We start from the raw sequence: 18,564 nt of genomic DNA, 5'->3' as shown, positions 1-18,564 counted from the left end.
GTTCCGTTCTTTCATTAGTTACTTTACTATTACTCTCGTTTCTTTTCTTCGCTAGTAATTCACCATGGTATTTGGCATATTCACTCGCAAACCACCGATCCCACCTTCCGTCTCACCAGAGCAGTCGAAGGCAACTACGGACTCGGCTGAGCCCCGTCCAATCTCAAGCTCACGCCTTCCCACCCCGACACCCTCGACGGTCTCCATACCCGCATCGGCACGCCAATCGCCGCTACGCTTTCCGACGTCGCTTCGTGCTGTGTTTGCGGGCAGCACGAGCGAACTGGCAGTAGGGTACTCGGATGCGGGCACAGGCGATGGAGGAGAGTCGCCGGCTGCTCAGCCTCCGCTGACACCGTCACCACCACCGCCAATAGCAGGAGACTCGAAGGCATTGTACGATCTTATGTTGACTATACCACCAAAGACGCTTCATGCGTACACACTCGCTCATCTCCGTGCGCTGTCCCCCGAGCCATCCAGCTCAACACTATATAATAGTCCGGGTACTGGACCTCCAATACCCCCGCCGTCGCCGGAGACAGTTACCAAGCTGCATAATTTTTTTGCAACGCTCGCTCCACCTCCACTTCTACACTGTGTACGGTGTCATGCAGAGTTCTATGCAATTGAGAATGAAGAGAAGGACAAAGCGTGTCGAGTACCTCATGACGACGAGAGCGCGCTGGTTTCGCGTGTAACGGGAGGTGGATACGAGACGCTGTGGGGATGCTGTGGAAAGACCGTGGAAGGGAATGGAGGGGAAGGACCTCCTGATGGCTGGTGCTATGAGGGACGACATACGGTGAGAGAATCCGTTCTGGTTTTGGACCTTCTTTACTAGTGCACGTGCTGACGTTGGTGTAGACAGACACAAAGCGGGCGAGATTCCGCGCAGATTCGACAATCCACGACGATAAGCTAACGTCTTGTCTGAAACTGAATTGTCGTGGTATCAGAGATACATTGCCTCGTCCTAGCGAACACCTCGCTCAATCGTCTTCGACACGAAAGTCGAATGCATCCCCTGCACGTTCTCATGGAGTCGCGTCCGTGACGCGGAAACGACCACGCAAGTCGATCAACAAGGATCTGTCATCTGCATCAGAGGATGAACAGGAACATGCAAGTCACCGTGGACGAGCCCAGAAGTGTGAGGATGCCGGCGACTCTAGCATGATAATCGACAATCCCCCTCCGAAAGTGAAAGCTAAACCTAAGCCTAGACCTGTATCCCGAGTCCGTCCACCCAATAGTACTTCCACGACAGCATCCCTGCCTCCACTTCCCTCCAAACCTATTTCGACGTCAAACACGCCTAAGAGTGCGCAGAAACCAAAGTCGACGTCGCGAACACTCCTGTCACAGAGCCAGAAGCAAGACGCATCGGATTCGGACACATCCTCGCGAGTGCGTCCGCGTACGAGGAGTCTCGTGCGCAAGCAATCCAAGAGAGATTCCACCCGTCCGCGTCGTTCCGCGAGGGAGCCATCTCGGTCGTCCCCACTACGGAAAGCGACTCAGGGTTCCGAAGGCGACGGCGACGGCGGCGGAAGTACGGATAACCGTGGTGATGATAGGGAAGAGGGGACGAGAGGGAGAAAGAAGAGACGTACGGGCGCCTGATCAAAGTTTCATCGTCATCTATGATGCTGGTTACATTATCCATGTATGGTTGCTTGTTGTGATATCATTATCTTCCCCCCGCTGTACCGGTATACAGAAACTTTGTCCGATTCGGACACCATCCGCACACCATATACATAGAAAGACCGCGCTCCATCCTATTCCCACCTAGTAATTCTATTCCATACGAGGCTCTCCGATGTCGTGGCAAGGTAAGCACTCACTAGTTCCAAGTCTAAGTGAACACGTCTTGATCCCAATGCAGACTTTGTCGACAAGGGTTTATTGGAAGGCGGGATCATTCGCGAAGCGGCCATCTTTGGAATTGACGGAGGGATATGGGCACAGTCGGCTGGATGCAACGTGTGGCAAGCTTCACTCGCCTTTGCGCACATATCACATCTTTAACGATCCTCCGTTCGATATTTCAATCACGCACTCGTCGTACTTAACAAAATAGATTTCCGAAGACGAACAACGTGCGATCGTCGATGGACTCAACGACCCACCGCTACGCGAAATCCGGGTCGGAGGGCGCAAGTACAGATGTACGATGTCGAGTTTGGACGTGATATTGAGCAAAGGCGCATTGGTCGTCGAGTCAGATGACAGGTCGAGGTCCGGCGGGGATGTTGGTGGGTGTATCATTAAGAAGACCAATCAGGCGGTTATCGTGGCAGAGTATCCACCAAAATCGAGTGAGATGGATGTTTTGGCGGGTGTCGAGCAGCTTGGGAATTATTTGATTAGGAACAACTATTAGGATGGGTTCGCTAATACTATTAGGGCGTTTACTACTTGGAATTTATGTTTGTTCGACGGGTGTACAAACAACGCCATAACAACCGTAGCGTGTAGTACTACCCTCCCTCCGAAACTGGTGACGGTAGTCTCACCGACAGCGGCAACCATGAAACGGACACAGGACAGCTACACCTTTACGGTCGGTAAACTCGGTGCGTGGAGGTTTCAGCTCTCAAGTTCGTCAATACCCTAACTAACAACCTGTACATTTTCCGAAACTCAGATGCGGGCATGGCGGTACGAAAGCCAGTTTCATCTCCTTCAGGAACGCTCATATCAGAGTCGCTCTACAGATACTCATAGGCGAACGGGCTCATCTAATTGAGTTTCCGTCTGTTTTGCTACCTCCAGGCTCGACGACCGGGTCCATCGTGAACATCGCTGTACACCAGAACCTCTCCGAAGAACGCAAACGCGACCAACAGTTTTGGCAGCTACAACACGACATTTTCGAGACGTTCGGATGTGCCTCGCCAGAACCTCCCCGCCTCGAGGTAAACTATACATATGCATATGCTGTCTTTCGTGCGCCTCACTGACCCTACCTCATCAGGTTCGAAATGTCACGCAGACATCCGTTACGCTGGAGTGGCCACCTATCAAGCTTGCGACCGCTAAACTACGGTCTTTGGACATATACAAAAATTCGCAACGCGTCGCCGCGATTCCGAGTGCGCTCACCAACACATCGACAAAGCTATCCGGTCTGTCCCTCGATACGCCTTACACCTTCCAACTCGTCCTCAAAACGTCAGCCGGAACGTTCCACTCTAACACCGTCAGCATACGCACGCATACCATTGCAGATACCAGCGGAATTTCCGTGTGCTTTGGTACAGTGGCAGATCCTGTTCTTCTCGAAGACGCCAAGTCTGCACTGCACGAGATGAAGGCAAAGTGGAGCGACAAGATACAGATCGATACGACGCATTTCGTGTGTACTACTCCTGCGATGACCCCTTCGGGAGCCAAAGCGAGTGGGGGAAATGTTCCTGGTGGACCTGGAGTCGAGTATCAGAAGGCTCTTCAGCTCAGTATACCCGTCGTGCAGCCACAATGGATCTTGGCGTGTCTCACTGAGAAAAAGTGTGTGACCTAGCGTTTCCTGTCTTGCACGTTTCTTACTGTACTGACTCCAACAACTAATTAGAATGGTCCCGATTGCGGGATACTACCTCGGAGTGACCCCTCCCAATGCGGCGAGCTATTATTCCCAGCGGACACAATCAATGTCTCAGGCATCTCTACCTTCGTCAGGCAGCGCCAGCAGTGCACATAAAGCTGCTTCTAACCGATCGTCTATGCCTGCGCCGCCGCGAAGCACCAACGGCACACCTCCATCAAATTCCCGAAAGAAGACCTTTGAACCAACGCCGGAAGATCCTGAAGCTGAGACGGAGGCAGCTTTGGAACATGGGGTGGCGGTGGCAGCGGCGACTCCGCAACCAAGGAGATCCGCATCTGTGACGGAAACACGGCATAGAAGCAACGGAACGATGGATCGAAACTTCAAGTTCCCACAATCCCAACAACCTCCACAACGCGTCGCTTCGCCGCCTTCTCTACCATCGTCACCGCCGCTTGTACCAAAGCAGCAACAGCAACGTCCTCACCCTCAAAAACCGATTCCGCTTCCATTACCACACGAAGCGGAAGTGGGTGAAGATATGCCCCCCGTCAGTATTATTACCCCATCGAGTGTGGAAGTACCCCCGCCTCCACCTGTCGAAAAGGAGAGTAGTAGGAGACCGGTGGTGGTAGATGAGGGAGATGAGGATGTCGGTGAGACGGTCGAGATTGATTTGAGATGATGTGGTTGGCGTTATGTATTTTTCGGAGTAATTTACCAGTTTGTTCCTCGCACCCTTTTTTTTCCCATTTCTTTTGAATAAGCGCCTGGATTCTGAATTCATTGGCTATCTCCAGTATAGTATTCCCCTCCTTTCCTGATGCTGCGGATTCCTAGCTGATCAATCCTGTGGCAATAGTGCCATTTGTCCTCGACACCACGCATTTGAACACGTCCAAAGTTCAGGTTTTGGTATACGTTCTCTTTCCTCACTCGCAAGTTTGCCTTCGGAAGTTTCTGATTCAAGTTCGGTTGGGAAAGTCTGGTACATAAGAGAGTTCACTGATTACACATGGTCTTTAGTCGTAGGAGGGAACATGGTTGCCGGACTAGACATCCTCATGGCTCTTATCATAGGGCGCGACCGGGTATCTATGGGACAACCGCAGACGATAGACTGGCTGTACCACTCCCAGCCGGACAAGGCTTGTCTGTCTCCATTCAGGTCGTCACCCTAGCCGCGCTCATTCATTATGCTGGTATTCCATCAACCATATCGTCTTTCGCCGTCTCTGAGCTCCAAGATAATCATCCGGCAAGGAATCCGAGCACAAGACAGCCCAAGTCCTACATGTATATACCGCGCATCGGTGAGTTTCAACGTGCCGAAGCTGGAGGGAGGCCTGCTTCAAGCCGAGTCATCGTCAACGTTTCAAAAAAAAACCTGTCTGATAAGTGGACTATGCGGTGAGCAATCTTCAATTGATTTCACTTAGGATTCCATTCCGGTTTGAAGCATGCCATCATGGCGGTGGCAAAGCAGCAAGGCGATGTTATAGCGAATGGAAAAACGGCAGGAAGTTGGTTGAAGTTCTGATGATCATGGGCTAGTATGATAAGTGCGCGGCGAACTGCACCCTGCTTGATATCATGCTTGCACCGCTTCACACAAGGTATATATATATTCGGCGATGCCCTGGATGCCCCGTGTGTGAAGTATTGGACCCCAGATTATCCATGGAAACTCCTTTGACTTCGTCTTTGGGGCCCATACTCGTTTCGCTCGTGCTTTCTGGCGTCCTGTATGGGTATGCGCTGGTGCAGACTTACGTATACTTTGCGTTATTTCCGAAAGATAGCTGGAAATTGAAGACTCTGGTATGTTACTCATGCACTTGATTCAACAGCTCCTCGTGTGTCACCAATATTCTATTGGTTCAAGGTCGCATTTGAGATGTATGTAGTATTAATTCCTCTTTTTCCCCAACATCGGTTTGACCGGCCTAAAGGTATCTCCAATCCGCACACTTAGCATTCCTCTTCATGTTCGTGTGGCAGCTGGTAATGGCCGAAGATGATCTCCTCGGGCCTACACTCACTACTGTGATAACTGTCATGTTAAGCGGACCCATCGCATTTTGCACACAGGTAGATCGTCCAGTCATGAATCGAAACGTGCAGATTAAACTCCCATTATGTCCGGCAGGCCTTCTTTGTTTTCAGGCTATACATTTTCTCACACAAGAAAGCCCTTCCCGTCTTCTGTTCATTCATGGTCATAGCTCAATTGGCCATCACTCTAGTATTTGGCTTTTTCATGGGAATTACAGAGCCCGCCTTCATAATAGCCACGGACTTGACCTTCACAGAAAAGTTCATCACACCCACGCTATTCATCACAATATGTGTTGACACGACAATCGCGGTGTCGATGAGCTACTACTTAAAGGCGAGTGAATCGGGCTTACGTCGGTAGGTGTTCTTTAGGACGTTGCGAAATATCGTGACTGGCGCTCGCTGTCCCATAAGAACCTCACGTGTGGTAGATCGGATGGTTTTCTACATCATGGGTGCGCACTACCAGGGCAATTCTGATATGTTGTTGATTCCCTAATCTGGTCCGATTGCGTAGCAACGGGCACGATAACCAGGTGAGGGACTCCATCTCAGTAGTATAACGATTGTATCGACAGAATCTCCCACAAGCATATTTGCACTCGCTTCTGGTGTCGCCGTATGTTGAATCTAACAGCACCCTGTAATCCAAACTGCTGAGGCCACTCACCAGTACTTGATCAACCCTTCTCTGTGTATGTCGCACTTACTTTGCTGTGTGACGTTCTCATTGCAAAGATTTGCAGGGGTTTGGCTGGGACTCTTCATGATCGAGTCAGGCTGTGAGTCTGTCATTCACTGCCTTGGCAACCTGCGTCAGATTTGATTGGTGCTGATGTCCTGCTTCTCAAGTCTACACCAACTCACTCTTAGTAGCGTGTGCCCGGTGTTCCTCTGTGTTCTAATCCATATTTCCTAATCCTCCTGGATGGACAGGCTGAATGCTCGGGCTAAGTTCTCTTACGAACTGCAACACTCAGGATCAGCAGACGGTTAAGAAGTGTCGTTGAGTAGACTTGGCGTATGGTAGCTGCACACCGAGCCAGATTCAAGGACAGGTAGATGGTCAGTGTATCGTGACGGAGAAGGCGGTGTGTATTGTCATATTGATTCACATGAATGTTCGCACCGCTCTCAAGGAAACGCAGGAAGCTGATAATGAAGGGTGGATGGAAAGACTTCGAGGGTGTTTCTATGTGGACATTACATTTGAACGAGAGTAGTAGGAGACCAGTAAGGGGTAGATGAGGGAGATGAGGATGTTGATGAGACGGTCGAGATTGATTTGAGATGATGTGGTTGGCGTTATGTATTTTTCGGAGTGATTTACCAGCTTGTTCCTCACCCTTTTTCCCCCCTCCTTTTGAACATGTGCCTGGGCTGTATAGGATTCTGAATTCATGGGCGTTCATCAATGATCACTTTGTTTACCACAAGGTCATTCCAGCCTGAAAATGAGACGCTTCTTTCGACATACCGTCGCCTCTAAATCAACTCCACACAGCAAATCCCGCCAGCCACGTCACATACTGCAGCTACTGTACATCATATTCACATCATATTCACAGCACGTATGTTGCTGTTTTGTGTGGTGCTTTTGGCGTGTGCAGCGCTCCGGCGTGGTAAACAAGGTGCCTTCCGGCGGCGATGGCCCTGTTCTGGTTCATTGACTATCTCCAGTATAGTATTCACCTCTTTCCCTGATGCTATGGATTCCGAGCTGATCAATCATGTGACTATATGGTGCCTTTTTGCCCTCAACGCCACGGGTTTGGACACGTCCGACGTTCGGGTGTTGGTGTCCATTCTCTTTCGTTACTCGCGAATTTGCCTCCAAAAGTTTCCGATTCAAATTCAGTTGGGCAAGTCCGGTACGTAAGAGAGCTTGCTGAGTACACATGGTCCTTAATCGTAGGAGGGAACATGGTTGCTTGACTAGACATCCCCATGGCTCTTATCATAATTAAGGTCGCGATCGGGTGTTTATGGGACAGCCACAAACGATAGACTGGCTGTGCCACTCCCAACTGGACAAGGTTTGTCTATCTCCGTTCAGGTCGTCGTGCTAGCTGCGCTCATTCACTATGCTAGTATTCCATCAACCATTTCGTCCCTCCCCGTCTCTGAGCTCCAAGATATCATCCGGCGAGGAGTCCCAGCAAAGGGAGCGTAAGCCCTACATGTATATACCACGTTTCGGTGAGTATCAACGCGTCGAGCTGGAGCGAGGTCTGCTTCAGGCCAAGTCATCGTTAATTCCCTGGCGCTGACCACTCCGGTATGTTCCAACGTTTCACAAAAAACATGCTTGATCAGTGAACTATGCGGTGAGCAGTCTTCTATTGATTTCACATGGGATTTTATTATGGTTCGAAGCACGCCATCATGGCGATGGCAAAGCAGCAAGGCGATGTAATAGTGAATGGAAGAATGGCAGGATGTTGCTTGAAGATCTGATGATCATGGGCTGATATGGTAAGCGCGCAGCGAATTGCACCCTGCTTAATATCACGCTTGCACTGCTTCACACAAAGTATATGTATTCGGCGATGCCCTGAAGGTGCCACATGTTGAAGTATTCGGCCCCATGACAGACTACATGCCCTCGTATGCTAGCCTTTGCTTGTTTCGCTGACGGTTTCTGGTATCTTGTATGGATGCGCTCTGGTGCAGACCTACGTATACTTTACGTCGTATCCAAAAGACAACTGGAAATTCAAGACTCTGGTATGTTACTCATGTACACAGCTCAAGTTCCTCATGCTTCATTGATTTGCTTATCGTCGCCTTGGTTTAAGGTTGCATTTGAGATGTGTGCAACATTAATTCCTCTCTTTACCCAACATTGGTCTGACCAGCTTGAAGGTCTTTCGAATCCTTACACTTAGCATTACTCCTCGTGCTCGTGTTTATGACGGTTGCCAATGGTACTCCTCCCCAACTATTCGACTTTTCAATGACCATCGGAATTGGTCTCTTGTGCAGCGGGCCAATCGCATTCTGTACTCAGGTAGACCGTTCAGTTATGAACCGAACTCTGCAGATTAAACTCACGTTATGTTCGGCAGGCCTTCTTCATTTTCAGGCTATATGCTTTCTCACACAAGAAAGCCCTGTCCGCATTCTGTTCCATCCTTGTCATAACTCAGTTCCTCTTTACCCTGATGGGTAGCATTGCCACAACCTCGTTCAAACCACAATTACTTGACCGATGGAGATAGTTTACTATATCCACGCTAATCATCACAATATGCGCTGACACGGCCATTGCGGTGTCGATGCGCTTCTACTTGAAGGCGACCGAATCGGGCATCCATCAGCAGGTGTTCTTTCGGACATTGTGAAACACTGTAACTGACACTGGCCTTGTCCCACAAGAACTTCACGTGTGATAGATCGGATGGTTGTCTGCATCATAGGTGCGCACAACTGGGACAATCTTGATGACCTGTTGATCGCCTAATCTGGTGCGATCATGTAGCGACGGGCGCAATAACTAGGTGAGGGATTCCATCTCAATAGTATAACGATGGCTTTGACAGAATCTCCTGAAAGCATATTCGCACTCGCTTCTGGTGTTGCTGTATGTTGAATCTAATTAACATCGCCCCATAATCCAAACTACTGAAGTAACCCACCAGTTCATTGTCTCGTCCACAACCTGTATGTCACATTTACTTCGCTGTGTGGCATTCTTATCCCAAAGCTTTGCAGATCTTTGGCTGGCACTTTTCATGATCGAGTCTGGCTGTGAGTATATTGTTCACTGCCTCGGAAAGCTGCCTCAGATTGGGTTGGTACTGATGCCCTGCTTCTCAAGTATACACCAACTCACTCTTAGCAGCGTATGTCCTCGCTCTTCCTCCGTGTTCTAATCCATATGTCAACTAATCTTTCTAAATGAGCAGACTGAATGCTCGTGCTAAGTTCTCTCATGAACTGCAACATCCAGGATCAGCGGCCGGTTTAGAAGTGTCATTGAGTAGATTTGGCGTACGACAGCTGCACACCTAACGAGATTCAGAGATAGGTGGATAGTGAGCATATCGTCACAGAGAGGATGGTAGGTATTGACATATTGACGTAGATGATTGTTCTCAAGGAAACGCAGGAGGCTGATGGCGAAGGGTTGATGAAAAGACTTGGATGGAGCTCTATGTGGACCTTACACTTCAACGATTCATTTTGAACAGTAGGGGAACATTTGTATGCTTAGTGATGTTGGGATTCTTCGTGACCTTCTGTTTTCATTAAGGTCATACTTCTACAGTCTTCGTAAGAAATTCATCCTAGACATCAGGTCGCCAAGCCCTAACATAACTGCTTTCGCCAACGGTCAATCACAAAATCACAGCTGCATACATACATTTCTTGTCGAGGTAGCAGTGATTACTGAAATTGAAGGCAGTCGTAGTGTTTACTGAATATTGTACTCCAAAACTGGCTCTCCGTCTTTTCCTTGTATGAAGGGGGGTAACATTGTACGTGAATGTTCAATGCAAAAGGAGGCTGGACAGATAGAACGCCATGGAGCTTGTCTATCAGTCCCGGTGAAAGTCATGTTCTTGTCTCCAAGTCAATTAAACATTGATACAAGTTGCATGAAAGCCTGCCTGCAATGGTAAAGAAGTTTTTTCGCTGTGGTCCCACAAAAGCCTCTGATCAGCAAGTTCACAGTACTGCTCCCACGATGTGCCAGGCTGGTGAGGAACTTGTCTCTGCTCCGGATGGGGGGACTTATCGCCTACACGAACTGTATTATTTCGTCTCAGCGACTCCAAATGATGGGTGGCAGCGGCTCCGTGTGTATTCCAAGGGGTCCTAGTCAGCAGTATGAATTTTTTTCATATCCAAACAGCAATGAAATCAACTTTGCCTTGTACAAAACCTCAGGCCTTCTGTGGTACTTCTTCTCTTCCTTGTGTAGGCAGACATCTCTTCATACGTCCAGTGGTTAAGCTTAAAGTCATCCAGTATGATCATGTTGTTGGAAATATGATAATATATCTGATGTACTTACACATTTTGATACATGTGTTATATCACATGACTTGCCTTAGCAATCAGCTCCACAGTGATGTCAGAATGACATCACTCATTGTGTCATATTCCATAGCATTCTCTGCTATTCTTTACTATATGTAGTAACAGTTTCCTTATATGTTACTGGTCCATGCATACAGAAACATGTATATAAACTCAGGGATATTGACCCTGACTACTTATCAAATTCCACATTTATTCTACTGTTCTTTCAAGAACAAGAGCCCCTACAAACCTAATCTTCAAATCTACTGTTTACTCAAGAATAAGGCAAGTGCTCTTGTCTTTGCTCTTTGTACTGTAGCCTGTCCTCTGTGCAATAGGTTATGAGCCCCACCTTCTAGGTGAGTGCTATTTATGCAGTTTGCATAGAATAGATCACTGCCAACAGGCAAATCACTATGGATCATGTAGGCCTAGATGCACTAGAGTTATCAGTAGTCACCATTGTTTTGTTGCTTCTTGCTGGCTGTCAACAGTCAGTTTTACTTTTATATTATGGAGCTTATGATCCTGGTAACTTGCATTGGCTCTTTGTGAGCTTGACAGCATTTTGGATGACATTTTTAGGTCTCTCCATGTGGTGGCAGCAATGCCAACACCTGCTCCAACAAGCAGTTGTGCACCATGCTTTGATACAAGCACTTGTTATGCACCCACCTACTCCTCCACCTCATTACTTCCACTTTCATCTTCCCAGTATTGACTTTGATGCTGATTTAGACCCTGTACCTCCTTACACCAAGGTTGTAGTGGCTGACCCCACTCCTCCTCAATGTGCTCCAACACCTATGGCTGAGGAAATTGAGGTACTGAATGAGTTGCTCAATCCTGAGCTCATTCTCACAGTCATTGATAATGACTTCACTGAGTTTGATTTACTTTAAATACTCATTTGTCCTCTATTTATTCCGCTACAGGTGCTAATCTACTCCAAGAATGTCTTTGGTTATCACTAAGTGTCTTGAAACTCAAATTGCCAAACATTGGGATGGAATGTATGAGGGTGCTAAATGGAGGAAGTATGCAGTAAAAGAGATCATAGAGTTTATGGAAATGTTGTATGTATGAGACTGCAGTAGTTGGTGTGAGGCTGTGCCTTCTTCCATGGCATTCTTCAAGAAGCTGAATCCAGCTACCTATCTCATTCCACTATCAGTTGTGGAAACAGCATGGCAACTTATGCCCCACTTTCCCAGCTTTGATTCACCATACTTCTGTCCTGGGATTCACATTGCTCATCATGGCTATTTCACCAATTTCATTCCAAAATTAACCCATTCTTCATCTCCACACACCATTGCTAATTAGAATGGTTGCAATCTTCCTTCAGTTACTTATGAAGATCCTTTGCTCTTCACCATCCCCACCTTCACTATCACACACAACACTTTTGTCTATGTCACCTATAACACCCATTCCCATTATGGTCCTGAGTTCTGCAGGATCATCCCACCTCTTCAGGTTTGGCACAAGCATCTTGAATGCTCTTTCTGAGGAATTTGAGCTGACAGCACCACTGACATCAGATGTATCCCAAGGTGGTTCTGTGAAAGATGAATTGGCAGAGATCAGTTCGATGAGAAGCTGTTTGCCTTCTGCTGCTGTGAGTCAAAGTGTGGTTCAGTGGTGAAAACCAACCAAAACCAACACAAAAGACAAAAAGAGCGAGTGGTGGTGTGCCTATGCAGTACCTAGATGGTAGAACCTGTTCTTTGGGAGGGTTTTTGCAAGCTACAACACTCAAAGACAAGTGCTGAGGGTTGGGGGTGCTCCTGATGAAGAAGAAGCAGGAATGTGAGAGAATGCGATAGGGTAGACTGCTGTCAGCCTACAGAAGGATAGATGATGACTTAATTTGATGTCCTAAGCTGCACTGAGCTCAGGGAGGGCTTGGAGCAAAGTATATTGATGATAGACAAGGATAAGCAAAGTAGACAATAGTTAGACCCTTAATAAAGTCTCAACTATTGAAGCTGCTGAATGAATTACAGAGTGATGATAAAATGCAAGCAAGAGGGGCTCTTTGACATCTTCTTTTTTTTTTTTTTGCTATCTAAGTACAGTGATTTATATACAGTACAGGGGTGTTGCCCTTGGAAAACAAGGTGCAAATACTTGGTAAGTGATTGGTAACTGATGAGTAAGGAATGTAAGCGATGGGTAATTGTCTTGGAAAGCATTGGTAAGCATTGGTAAGGATTAGCAAGCCAAAAGGTGAAGAATCAGTAAGCAAAGTCAAAAGATTGGTAAGTATTGGCAATAGGTGAGTCAAAGACAGTCAGAATGTCAAAGTATGAGTCAAGTAATGTCAGGAACTGGGAAAGCACACTGGAATCACATTAGGGGGAGGCTGTGCATGTCACATCTCAAAGAGATTGCTTCTAGGCCAAGGTGGGATGACAGAGAGGCAGTGCTGATCTGATGCCAATATAGTACATCCAAAAGTGGACAGGGTGAGTCAGATGTCAACAGGGGTCAAGCTTTGGGGGTCTGTAGGGTGACAGGAGCATAGGGGATCACAACTTTCCCCCCCAAACCATCCTCTCAGTGAAGCAAATAAAAACTTCATGAATGAGGCTCTGTTGGAAGAGAGGATGAATGGGGAGTGTCTTCTGCTGTATCTTACAACAAGGAGGCAAGATGTGCATCATACTCATCATGGATGTGATCAGGGAGAGTGGGGAACAGTAGATTATACTGTAGCTGTTGCAATCTTGGAAGAATGATGGACGAGACTGGTATGAAGACATTGCAGGGAGCAGGGAGGAAGGATCCATATGCTTCTTGGACTGGAGAGACTGAAACAACCACATAAGACCTCTCCAAGCAAATGACAGACCTGAGGTGACCAAAGAACATCCTCCTAGAGGTCATACTGACAAAAAGAACACACTGTCCAAGCTGGATGGGCTGAGGGGGCACAGATGAGGGTGGGATGTACCAGGATGCTTCAGGACGGAAGCTGGTAGGAACTCCTGGTAGATATATGTAGCCATGGTCCCTAGCAAAGGGGACAAGTGAAATGATTGATGTAGAGGCAGCCATATCAGAAGAATTTAGTGAAATGAGCATCTTTTGGAGGGAGTGCTGTAGAAATGTGTGGAGTGTGCAAATCCTTTCCAATTTTGGAAGGTAAGATCGTGTGGCTGAGCACTACAAGCCAGTGTGGGAATGGTCTTGGTATCTGCAGAAATGGCAGAGATATGTTGAAAACCGGAATGCCATACACAGGTGCTTAACTTGCTCCCTTTCTTTTTCTCTGGCACTGATGACTTGTTCTTGTGCGAGGGATGACTGCTGACATTCCTGGCTGTCCTTCTTTGCATGAGGGCTATGGTCTTCATCTCCATTCATCAGCTGTATCCATGTCCACCTCACCAAACACCTTTGGTGTGTGACACTGCAAACTTAAGATTCAAAGAGATATGGGTAATAGCCTGCAATACTTGTCTGCTAACCACCATCTTGGATGGCTTGACTCTACCAGTCAACAAGAGTATGCTTACTGGCCATCCCAGGAGGATGTTCTTTGAGATCTTGAACATGCCATGGAGAAAAGTGATTTTGACTATCTCTCACAGCCAAGAAGCTGCCCAACACCTGCTACTGCTCTTGCAAGAGCTTGCAGCTCTCATGCCACTCACACACTTCTATCCTCTTCCCAGTACAATGGACATACTGTATGCATCTGGAGGCCAGTACCACAAGGCTTCTGATAATTGTAGTATTGGGGAGTCATATACTTCTTTTGAAATTGTTGTATGATCTGGACTAGTAGGATCTTGCCACAATAATTTTGTTTTTCCTTTTCCATATAGTTGTGCTGAACCTTATTTAGGGTTCACAAGGAACAGACTTCTGCTACACGATGTGGTGTGGAGTTTCTTTGGGTACCACTATTTTGGACCCTTAGATTTTGATTTCCTTGAGAAAAATAACTCTTGTATTGGTCTTCACCAATTCACTGAGAGAGGCACTCCTATCATTAAGGAATGGCATAATCCTCGTCCTCATATCCCCAGGCCTCATCATAACTGCAAATCTCAATCTGCTAGAGCTTCTGCTCACAGACCAAAATGTCAACAGGATCATATGTTGAATCCTCCATCCCATTCAACTCATCCAGTCAAGTCATTCCTTTATGAACACTTGCTAATGGACTTCTAAAGATGTCCAAAGGATTGTCCAAACAGATTCCGAAACTTAATGGAGTCAATTATGCCTCTTGGTCAGTTTTAATGAAAGCATATATGCAAACTCTCAGTATCATGGATATTGTTTCTGGTGCAAAACCTCTTCCTGCCAACATTGCTCAGCAGGAACCTTGGTGCATTTCTGACACTTGTGCACAAGGTATTATTACACTTTACTGCAATCTGATGATCACAATGTCTATTGATGGACAAGATATGTCCAAGAAAAAGTGGCAAGAACTCAAGTCCAAATATGGTGAACCTTCTGCCATGACTACCTTCATGGAATTTCAAAGGTTGATCCATATCCAGATCAAACCAAAAGATGATATCATGGTCAAGATCTTGGAGATCACCATGATTATGGCCACTATCCAAGGCCAGGGCATTGGTCTTAATGACAAAATGAAAGCCCTGATTCTCATCCATTCCATGTCCCAAGCCTGGGAACAGGCACCTGTCAATATTCTATCATCTATTCCTGCCAATCAATTATCCACCAATACCGTCATACCTTGAATGAAAGAAGTCTGGAGCCATAAATCCAGAAAGTTGCTTCTCCCACAGCAGGAGAAACCATCTACATCATCTGGCACTACTATTAAGCAGGAATCAAATTCCTTACTTGCTTGTATGAATAAGCCACCACTTTGTAATATATGCCATGGTGGGCACAATACACAGGATCACCATGGAGGTGGTGGATCTGGATCTGGATTCCACAGAGGACATGGAAATCATGGAGGTCAAGGAGGATCTCACAGAGGTGGTGGATGTGGTGGTTTTACACCTTACCCACAACAACCTCAGCAGCAACAGTCCAGTTCCTCTGGCTGAGGCCAAGGACAAAACCATAGATGCAGCAAGGGCAAGGCCCAAGCCAATAATGTTGAAGTCAAGGATGCAGAAGCTGTTGAATCAGCTTATATTGAAGAAATCCCAGACTATCAACAATATGAATATGCTGCTGATGACTTCAATATCACTGCTATCAAAATACCTCACAATTCTACCCCTGAACTTTCTCCTGAGCAACCTGCTCCAGTTGAGAATGTTTATTCTAATGACCTCAGTACATATATTAGTTCTCATGTCATTGGTGAAACCATGGCATATGATCCAGATCTTACCAGACAAGATATTACAACTGCTACAGAATTGATTGAGCTTACTCCCAATCTCCTGGTTGATGCCTCCACAGGCCAACTAGCATCGTGGTATCTTGAAGAAATTCAGAACCATCAACTAGATCTAGTTGAGTCAGTCAAGATTCATGTTAATATCCCTCAAACTAATTTGCCCTGCACTTGTTCTATATGTCACTGAGCAGCCCTCACTTTACACTGAGTGGTCTCACCCCTATGGGAACCCTGGGAATGGGAGACTTTGATCTCTCATCAGAGGCAGATTCCCTTTCCCACTATTGGGGAGGACAGGATATGTCCTTGTAGTCCCAGCTTGCCCTCAAATAGAGTGGCAGATTCCCTTTTGGCTTGCAAGGACATGGTGGTGATTAGGGATGTTGAGGGAAATGGTGGGTCATCTCCAAAGGCAGACAGGGATTCTGGTCACTCTGCCAGAGATGTTCAAGGACATGATTGTCACAACTGAAGATCTGTCTGAGTATTAAAGAAAAACCACCCTATGTCCTTAAAGACATTTTATGAATCTGTGCCTACATCTGTGCCTGTAAAACCTTTCTGTATTTGTCATAATCCAGACATTGAGTATGATCCTAATGAATCAGCCATGGGATATTTCCCCAGTGAGTTCAATAGGAATGCTTATGATGCTTTTGACTGCTATCCCTTGGGTGTGCATGTCTCTTTTAAAAACCTACCAAAGGGTGAGTCAATTTGGATGTTAGATTCTGGTGCATCACATCATGTGACACCATTTAAAACTGATTTCCTCACTTTTCAAGAATTTAAAACTCCTTCCCTTGCTTCTACTGCTGGGTTAAGTTGAGTTCAATTACTTGGAGAAGGAACAGTGGTTATTCACCTTGAAAATGGGCAGAATTTACTGCTCCATAATGTTGTATACAGTCCTCTGTTCTCAAAGAGACTGTGTTTGAGAAATGTGCTGTTGAAAAATGGGTATCACAGCACTGTGACATTAACCAACAAGGTGATCCAAGCACCAGAAGATGCCTGGATTGTACTTGAGGCGCACTTAGCCTCACCTACTTCACCACTACATTGGTTTGTGGGCATACCACTTCCACCTACCAACATGTACATGGTCCTTTGCCCTCTGGTTAGGACTTCACCAGAGTGATTATGGCATAATCATCTTTGCCATCCTGCCCAAGCTATTCTTTGGCATCTCCAACAATTGGGTCTTCCTGAAATACAAATACAGGGAGAGACTACTTCCTGTAAAGGTTGTGCTCAAGGAAAACTTTCTTCTGAAGCTTTTAAACCTTCTTGGAAATGTGCAACTAAACCTCTTGAACTGGTTCATGCCAATTTACCAGAGCTACCTGTGGAATCTTATTTCCACTCCAAATATATCCTTACACTCCTGGATGACTATTCATCCTTCAGCTTCTGTCTCTACCTTCACAATAAATCTGATACATATACTGCCTTTGCCAATTGGATGGTTTCTGTCCAGAATCAGACTGGCCACCATCTTCTTGTGCTCTGTTTGGATCAAGGGGGAGAGTTTATGGGTTCTACCTTCAAGGCACTCCTTTCTATGTGCAGTATTACTCATCAATTATCTATCAGCAATCAACCACAACAAAATGGTCATGCTGAAAGATTTAACCAAACCATTTCTGAAAAAGCTGGTACTATTCAACATCATGCATGTGTTCCAGAATGCTTCTGGAACTTTGCCTTTGACTGTGCACTCCATGTGTACAATAGAACTCCACTCAAGCAGATTCTCTTCAAAACTCCCATGGAACTGTTTTTAGGAAAATTTCCTGACATTTCTTATTTCTGCACCTTTGGCTGTAAAGCCTTTGTATGGGTTCCAAAAGACCAACAAAAAGACAAATTGGAACCTCATGCTATTGAGATGATTTTCTTAGGTTATGAACCTAATACCAAAGGATATTGTTTTCTTAATGGTCAAAAAATCATTCTATCTTGAACAGCAAAATTCATAGAAGACTCCTTTCCTTTCTGCTTGGATTCTAAAAAGACCGATACCTTTGACCCCAGTTCTGAAAGTGACTCATCATCTGAATCATCATCCAACTCTGAAAGCCTACATTCATTACTGGATCCTGATCAGATCCAACTGCCATCTCATCATCAGCAACCACCTCATCCATTAACACCACCAAACCCACAGCAGGGAAAAGCTGTGGACCAGCCTAGAGCTTCCAGTTCTAATCAACCAATAAGAAGAGCACCTGCTGCTGTACCATCAGTCAATCCTCAAGTTCTTCATCATCCACATACTCCTTATGTTATTCCTGGTGACTCCTGAAATGTTCGGAGAGCACAGCCACAACAATCTGAAGACCAAGAACCATGTCCAAAGCATCAATTTATCCCTGTTTCCCATCCTGGAAACATTTATGGAGACAGACCTACTGTACAGATTGAAAGGGATATTCAACAGAATTGCGATCAGGCTCAACAATGGATTTGAAATGCCAAGCATAATATTAGAGAGAGAGAGAGAGAGAAGAAGCTAGGAGACATTATGATGAGGAGCATAGACCACCTTCACTGGTCTTGCCACCTACCA

At 46.3% G+C, this 18,564-nt stretch overlaps 7 protein-coding genes across 7 annotated transcripts; all 7 read left to right on the top strand.

Moving 5' to 3' along the window:
• Window positions 1-64: 64 nt before the first annotated feature.
• On the top strand, window positions 65-1,122 carry F5J12DRAFT_683332 (uncharacterized protein; the record flags this gene model as incomplete). Its single annotated transcript, XM_051740277.1, has 3 exons — window positions 65-254; window positions 294-805; window positions 868-1,122. Coding segments are annotated over 3 exons (957 nt in total), but the record flags the coding sequence as incomplete, so codon positions are not given.
• Window positions 1,123-1,726: 604 nt separating this feature from the next.
• F5J12DRAFT_269872 (profilin) lies at window positions 1,727-2,451 on the top strand. The gene is made up of 3 exons (XM_051738673.1): window positions 1,727-1,838; window positions 1,892-1,989; window positions 2,087-2,451. Exons 1-3 carry the CDS (start codon window positions 1,826-1,828, stop codon window positions 2,387-2,389), a joined length of 414 nt encoding a protein of 137 aa, XP_051597722.1. The 5' UTR covers window positions 1,727-1,825; the 3' UTR covers window positions 2,390-2,451.
• Window positions 2,452-2,499: 48 nt separating this feature from the next.
• F5J12DRAFT_914431 (uncharacterized protein) lies at window positions 2,500-4,270 on the top strand. Its single transcript, XM_051749118.1, has 5 exons — window positions 2,500-2,582; window positions 2,654-2,667; window positions 2,724-2,924; window positions 2,984-3,516; window positions 3,581-4,270. The coding sequence occupies exons 1-5, from the start codon at window positions 2,537-2,539 to the stop codon at window positions 4,239-4,241; spliced, it is 1,455 nt and encodes a 484-aa protein (XP_051597721.1). The 5' UTR covers window positions 2,500-2,536; the 3' UTR covers window positions 4,242-4,270.
• Window positions 4,271-5,212: 942 nt separating this feature from the next.
• Window positions 5,213-6,394, top strand: F5J12DRAFT_269736 (uncharacterized protein). The gene is made up of 7 exons (XM_051738671.1): window positions 5,213-5,455; window positions 5,509-5,647; window positions 5,706-5,971; window positions 6,029-6,069; window positions 6,132-6,150; window positions 6,206-6,309; window positions 6,361-6,394. Coding segments are annotated over exons 1-6 (504 nt in total). The 5' UTR covers window positions 5,213-5,453; the 3' UTR covers window positions 6,243-6,309; window positions 6,361-6,394.
• On the top strand, window positions 5,218-5,488 carry F5J12DRAFT_847080 (uncharacterized protein). The gene has a single exon (XM_051746368.1). It carries the CDS (start codon window positions 5,237-5,239, stop codon window positions 5,396-5,398), a length of 162 nt encoding a protein of 53 aa, XP_051597720.1. The 5' UTR covers window positions 5,218-5,236; the 3' UTR covers window positions 5,399-5,488.
• Window positions 6,395-6,584: 190 nt separating the features above from the next.
• F5J12DRAFT_269819 (uncharacterized protein) lies at window positions 6,585-8,328 on the top strand. The gene is made up of 8 exons (XM_051738672.1): window positions 6,585-7,051; window positions 7,119-7,298; window positions 7,455-7,476; window positions 7,609-7,650; window positions 7,706-7,813; window positions 7,931-7,941; window positions 7,991-8,089; window positions 8,149-8,328. Exons 1-7 carry the CDS (start codon window positions 6,905-6,907, stop codon window positions 8,069-8,071), a joined length of 591 nt encoding a protein of 196 aa, XP_051597718.1. The 5' UTR covers window positions 6,585-6,904; the 3' UTR covers window positions 8,072-8,089; window positions 8,149-8,328.
• Window positions 8,329-8,764: 436 nt separating this feature from the next.
• On the top strand, window positions 8,765-9,844 carry F5J12DRAFT_269598 (uncharacterized protein). Its single transcript, XM_051738670.1, has 9 exons — window positions 8,765-8,933; window positions 8,993-9,033; window positions 9,096-9,114; window positions 9,170-9,197; window positions 9,256-9,277; window positions 9,329-9,375; window positions 9,446-9,459; window positions 9,523-9,651; window positions 9,702-9,844. Exons 1-8 carry the CDS (start codon window positions 8,893-8,895, stop codon window positions 9,626-9,628), a joined length of 318 nt encoding a protein of 105 aa, XP_051597717.1. The 5' UTR covers window positions 8,765-8,892; the 3' UTR covers window positions 9,629-9,651; window positions 9,702-9,844.
• The last annotated feature ends 8,720 nt before the right edge of the window (window positions 9,845-18,564 follow it).

This window comes from Pisolithus orientalis, assembly GCF_024613125.1.
Source record: "Pisolithus orientalis strain OTSU chromosome Unknown F5J12scaffold_27, whole genome shotgun sequence".
Lineage (NCBI taxonomy): Eukaryota > Fungi > Basidiomycota > Agaricomycetes > Boletales > Pisolithaceae > Pisolithus > Pisolithus orientalis.
Note: the sequence above shows the minus strand (reverse complement) of the source record. Positions and strands in the feature narration are given on the sequence as shown.